Below are 6,367 nucleotides of genomic sequence, written 5' to 3'. Positions count from 1 at the left end.
TTTTCCGTACTCTGCTTTCGACGGATCATTTTCTGCACCTATCACCTAAATAAATGTGGCTGTGGGTGACACGTGTAACTTCCCTTCTCAGCAGACACCACAATAAGTTAATGTAACCACCTGTGTTATATATAGTTCTCTTTTAAATGTTTACATTTCAATTACCCTCATTATTTACAGCAGTTTATGGCACCTTTTGCCCTTTAATTATCAGTGGAGACACTCTACACAGCTCTTCTTCTCTGTTCCTGCAGTCTCTAAGTCAATAGCTAAGAAAGCCTTAATGTTTAAAGCTCCTTGTGATTGAAATAATCTACCTGTGAATATTCCATCCATGTTCAAAAAATGTCTTTTTATTATAGTATCAGTGGCACGTGTCCATAGTAACACTTTTAACACTTCTGTGTTTTTTTAACTTTATTACCTAATGCTAACACTGACGTCACTTTTCAGCCCGATCTCACTCCCAGATACTAACGCTTCGTCACAGGCTCTCAGTGTCAGATACCGACGCCCGAGGCACTCTTTAGCAGGGGGTGTTAGATCAACACATTCTCACTCCGACCTCGTCAAATATCGACGTTTGGTCATGGACTTTCCAGACCAGATACGACGTGTCAACGTCTGAGTGTCACATGCATTGTCTTCTTTCAAAATACACTTCTATTTTCACAGGAAATTTAACGTTTACATACAGTCTCTTTCAAAATAAAGGCATTGCATTGGTACAACAGCGCATATTAACTCTTTCTTTCCTTCAACAACCAACACACGTGGTTAGGTTTAGGAAAAAAGAACAGGCTTTGGCTTTAGAATCTGATGGGATGTGAACACTGCTCTCTTGGGTGAAAGTTGGTGTTTGTCAAGTCACTGCCCAAGCACTGGATTTTGACGACAAAGACAAACTCCAGGCCCTCACTCAAGAGACACCAGTTCATTTCTCATGTGATACCAAAGGTCAATTGAGTTATTTTAATAACAATGTAGTGTGCTGGGGCGTCGGTGGCTTAGTGGATAGAGCAGGCACCCCATGTACAAGGCCTGCCTGGGTTCGACTCCAGCCTGTGGCTATAAAGGCAAAAATGCCCCAAAAAAGATCTTAAAAAAAAAAAAAAAAAGTAGTGTGCTAGTATTTGTGGCATACTGACAAATGTTCTTTTTTAAAGCCAGCCCGTTATGTTTTCTTCTAAACTTAACAATGTGCTTTTGTCGCCTTAACCTTAAGGAAGTAATAGTAATAATAATAATGGTGCATTTTATTTATAGGCGCCTTTCAGAGCACTTAAGGACTACTTACGAGATAAAAAAAACAAGCAGCAATGTATCCATAGATCATCATCATAAAGTCATCATCAGTTAGTCAAGCGGGCAGATGGTCATGTGAGCTGGATCGCAGAAGAGGATCTAAGACTACGAGAGGGTGTGTGGATACGAAGGAGTTCAGACAGGTAGGAAGGGGCTTGATTATGAAGGGCCTTAAAGGTGAGAAGCGGAATCTTGAAATCGATGCAATATTTAACAGGAAGTCAGTGAAGTCACAGGAGTGACGGGCAAGACACTTGAGAGGGAGACCAAAGACGACAGAATTGCAATAATCAATATGGGATGTAACCAAAGAGTGAACGAGGATAGCAGCGCTCTGAGGTGTAAGTGACAGGCGAAGATGATTAATATTTCGTAACTGAAAGTATGCAGACAGAGTAACGTTAGGCAAGGCAAGGCAATTTTATTTATATAGCACCATTCATACACAAGGCAATTCAATGTGCTTTACAAGAGAAATACGTTAAGATAAAGCATTAAAGGAACAGGTTACTGATGTGAGCCTCAAAGGACAATGTACTGTCCAAAAGTTAACCTTTTATCATCATTATAAGTTTATTTTGAAAGAGCCTGTATATATTTAAAGAGTTGAAACTGTGAAAATGTAAGTTTATTTTGAAATTACACAATGTGTGTAAGAAGCGTAAATTCACATGCCGTGGCGTGCTAGAGTGTCATAGCTTGACGTGCAGGGCCACTGACCAAGAGCTGGTATTTGACGAGTTGGATTGAGAATGTGTTGCACTTTTTTTTTTTTTAAATCTATGATTAATTATCTGTTTTCATGATCTGATTGGGACTTATATCATCTCCTGAGTTTGTATTGTCTTACTATTTGATGTTAATGTTTATTTTTTGGTCACATTTGGTATCAGTAAATCATCTTTTTGCTATTTCTGTTTTTGTTGATTGTCCAGTTGTGCTCATATCACTGTCGCTGAGGACCCCTTGAAAACAAGTACATCTCGAGGGGTCATTAATAAAGACTTGCCGACATATATTGGAGCAGGAGATATGTACACATATGCACATGTTGGAATAAAATGGCATTGGCTCTCATTGGAGCTTAAAAGCGGCTGATTCCTGTCCAGCAAAACAGCAAACAGCATGTTGTTTTCAGCTTCTGAGGCAGCAGATGATTTCTTTCTCACCTCTCTTGGCTTTTATTCAAGGCCAACAAAAAAACAGAGCCATAAAAAAGCATTATGCATTTACTTATTTTTCTTTAACCAAACTATGAATAATATACTGTCTGCCAGCGAAGTTTATCGGTTCAAAATTGCTGTAATTTTCTTCTTTTATCCCTTTTGTCATATTGAACAAAGCCTAAAAAGAAGGTTGTGTAACTGTTTTCTCTGTTTCTTTAATGCAGCTTCGCCAGCAATGAGTGACCCATGAGAGAACCATAAACAGGTGTTAAATGTTTGGAGACCTTGGTCCACATGTGTAAATGAGGTGCACAGATGACATAACCACAGGGGGTGTGCTAGGATGGGGCAGAGGCAGGCAAACATTAAAAAAAAGGAGTGTGATAAGGGAGCAGATTTGAGGTGAGACTTGGTGCCAAGACTGTGAGGACACAGGTGGGGTCAACGGAAAGAGGGAAGAGAGGAGGGGAGGGCGGACAGGCCGAGGCATAGCGGGGGCTTGTGGGACATAAATAAGAGCCGGGGTGTGTCCAGGTGTCTTCTGATCATTCTACCTGACACCATGAGACTGCTGGCTCTGCTGCTGGTGATCGGAGCTGCTGGTAAAGACAGAAATACACACAGAGCCGTAGATGTGTACTGTGGTTAAGATCACTTTGAAACACACATCTCACTCTTTCTGTTTCCCCTCTATCTATTTTTGTGTGTGTGACAGCGGCAGTTCCCCGTGAAGATGGCAGGATAATTGGTGGGTATGAGTGTGAGCCGAACTCTCGTCCATACATGGCCTCCCTCAACTACGGCTACCACTTCTGTGGTGGGGTGCTCATCAACAGGCAGTGGGTGCTCTCCGTTGCCCACTGTTGGTACAAGTAAGTGTGCTCTGATGGAGACAACATGGCTTTTTAAATATTACAGACATTATCTTGTTGCCAAGCTCCATTTTTCTTGCTTCATTTTTGTGCATTTTTCTCTCTTTAAGATTTAAAAAACAAAACATGTAGGCGGAAGACAAATGCTTTTCAATTTAGGACCGTATGCGGAGTACATCTGCTAAATCTAAAAGTAATGTAGTTTCTGCAGAAAGAGAGAAAATGAAAGGATGAAGAATGATGTGGAATTACAAAAACAAACTACTGAAAGTTTTTTTCCACGTCCACATTTTCTGGTATATTTCATCTCCTCTCTCAGTCCCTATGCCATGCAGATCATGCTGGGAGAACATGATGTGCGAGTGTTTGAAGGTACAGAGAAGCTCATGAAGACCGACACCATCATCTGGCACCCCAGGTGAGTGACAAAATGAAAAACTACCGCCTGAGAATCTTCTTCGCTTTTGCACAATTTTATTCTCATCGGATTCATTCATTCAGTGCAGAGGAAGTCTGAAGCTTATTTTCTGTCTCTCTGTGTGCAGTTATGACTACCAGACGCTGGATTTCGACATCATGATGATTAAGCTCTTCCACCCGGTGGAGGAGACCGCAGCAGTCGCGCCCATTTCGTTGCCCACATGGTGCCCGATAGGGGGGCTTCCCTGCACTGTGTCTGGCTGGGGTAACTCCGCCCCCGACGGCGAGCGTGGGTTGATTCAAATGTTTTAACTTATACATCTTAACATCAAGCTCAACACCATTGCACGTATCATGTAACAGGTGGTTTATATTGTGATTTTAGCTTATTTAAATTACTCTGGCAGCAAAACTTAGGCAAACTAGTGTTTTCAATGTGTTCTTTTGGAACAAGGTAGACCTGAGGCAGCGAGGGGAAGGTGCAGCAGTGTCTTCTTATCTAAGCTTCCAGCAGGGGGTGTTAAAGTTAACCGTTTTCAAGTTACACATGAACACATAGCAGCTTTAAAGGATACTTCTGATGAGATTATTTAGGTTTCTAATAGTCAACAATTCACCTGAATAACTCAAAACAAGCAAGGAACTGATTCTGCAAACAAAAGAAGTGCCAGTGTAGCCAAAGTCTGATGTAGCTCTTCCTCTTCCTCACGTCATAGACCTCTGTCATTGTCCAAAAACTTTAGACATCATTGACCACATATTCAAGTTTCTGCCCTTATTCCTACTACGCTGTTTACCTGGCTAATGGAAAGCAAAACGACTGGAGCTCCTTGTCATTTTGCTTCTTTGCATCAAAATAGGATTTTCCTATCAGTGGTGGAGTTGCTCGACCCTGCTAACACAGCCTCCATCTTTTATTCCGTCAATCACCTCCTTGAAAAGGTCAGCAATGTCATGTTTGTGCATATCCAAAAACCTGTTGATATCCAAGTCCTTCATAAAAGTAGGAGTGCTTCTCCATCTGACCAGAAATGCAGACTCTTCTTTCGGGCATGCATTGTCACAGCAGCCTTGTAAACTTCGAAGAACGAGATAGCAGTGTGCTCAGGGACCATGCTCGAAAAATGAACTGCAGGCACTCATGCGTGGAGCAGGAACAGATGCATTTGAATCAAGTTAAAAAGCTTTTATTTCAAAATACGGCTGCTTACATTAAAACACCGACTGATTTCGACTCTGTGGTCTTCGTCAGGGTGCAAAAGGGTGGACAGGGGTCAAGCAAACATTTTATACATGTCCAAGGGATGCTGTTAAAACCCGAATAGTAGCGGCACATTCCACACGTCATAATCGTTAAAGGCTACCTTCAGAAAAAGGCCTAATTCAGAATGTCCAAATCAAATATCCTGTTTACACAACCCTTATCAAAATCAGAATATTGTCATGTTTTGAATGATAGTGGAACATTAGTGTACATGTAAATGTAGCCATTGAAACATGTTCCTTTATCATACTAAATATTGGCACTCTAGTTCACTCTGCAGCTGTAGCTGACTCCACATATACCATCCTGCTGTGGTAAATACTCAATAGGGCAGTGGTTCCCAACTGGTCCAGCCACAGGTCCAGATTTCTCCTTAGTCATTACATCAAGGTCCACACAGTTTAATATATTCAGCGTCAAGTGTTTTAGGAATAATTTACCTTTTCTTTTTATTAACATATGTGTTTGTGACCTGTTTTTATAGGTTCTATTAAGATTCACTGATTTTAGATTCAGCAGGAACAAACTGAGAGTCTCAGAGTCGTAGACAAGCTGGGGAGGGAAAGTGTGAGAAATGGACACATTTATTTTTCATGGAATTTGTTGACAGCAACAAAAGCACAGAATATTGCCGGCCTTTTCCTGTAAAATCATTTTCCTGTCTTTGAGGTTTCTATGACTATCTGTGCTCCGTCTGTAGCGGTGAACTTGCCGACCCGTCTGCAGTGTTTGGACGTGCCCATCCTGGACGAGCAGGACTGTGAGAACGCCTATCCCGGCATGATCACACGCAGGATGATGTGTGCCGGGTACTTGGACGGAGGCAGAGATGCCTGCAATGTGAGTTTCACAGTAAAAGCTTCCAAAGACTACCACAGCTCTGTATGTGTGTGTGTGTGTGTGTGGGAAAATGAGTCACATGCTCACACTCGCTCCCTCTGTGTTTGTCAGGGTGACTCCGGCAGCCCTCTGGTGTGTGACGGAGAGGTCCACGGCCTGGTGTCATGGGGTCGGGGGTGTGCTCAGCCCAACTACCCCGGGGTCTACGTCAAACTGTGTGAGTTCCTCTACTGGATTGAGGACGTCATGGCAGCAAACCCCTGAAGAAGTCACCCGTTTTTCACTTTATTCTCCTCATGTCTCCCACTGGTTCTCCTCATTCTTATTTTCTTTTGAAGCCCTGACTTTAATTTCTGTGTTTCACTGGTGCCTTGTCTCCTTTTAAAATTTCTCCCCCATATATCCAACACACATGCCAAAATAAAAACACTCGATATATATTCACTTTTCACTTGTCTGGTCATGTCTGTGATGGAAGAAACACACCACACAATGAAACT

The 6,367-nt window shown here is 42.0% G+C and overlaps 1 protein-coding gene across 1 annotated transcript; it reads left to right on the top strand.

The window, feature by feature from the left end:
• Nucleotides 1-2,928: 2,928 nt before the first annotated feature.
• LOC126392041 (trypsin-like) lies at nucleotides 2,929-6,311 on the top strand. Its single transcript, XM_050047156.1, has 6 exons — nucleotides 2,929-3,073; nucleotides 3,187-3,343; nucleotides 3,663-3,761; nucleotides 3,889-4,052; nucleotides 5,728-5,867; nucleotides 5,979-6,311. Exons 1-6 carry the CDS (start codon nucleotides 3,034-3,036, stop codon nucleotides 6,129-6,131), a joined length of 753 nt encoding a protein of 250 aa, XP_049903113.1. The 5' UTR covers nucleotides 2,929-3,033; the 3' UTR covers nucleotides 6,132-6,311.
• Nucleotides 6,312-6,367: the final 56 nt, after the last annotated feature.

Source organism: Epinephelus moara, chromosome 6, assembly GCF_006386435.1.
Source record: "Epinephelus moara isolate mb chromosome 6, YSFRI_EMoa_1.0, whole genome shotgun sequence".
NCBI classification, from domain to species: Eukaryota; Metazoa; Chordata; class Actinopteri; order Perciformes; family Serranidae; genus Epinephelus; species Epinephelus moara.
The sequence above is the reverse complement of the archived record's forward strand: the minus strand, read 5'-3'. Positions and strand labels throughout refer to the sequence as shown.

Bases quoted from the DNA above. Each gene is read 5' to 3' on its own strand.
- LOC126392041 (XM_050047156.1), top strand. From the start codon at position 3,034: ATGAGACTGCTGGCTCTGCTGCTGGTGATCGGAGCTGCTG. The intron at 4,053-5,727 runs GTGGGTTGATTC...CTCCGTCTGTAG, and splicing joins CTCCGCCCCCGACGGCGAGC to CGGTGAACTTGCCGACCCGT. The intron at 5,868-5,978 runs GTGAGTTTCACA...TGTGTTTGTCAG, and splicing joins GAGGCAGAGATGCCTGCAAT to GGTGACTCCGGCAGCCCTCT.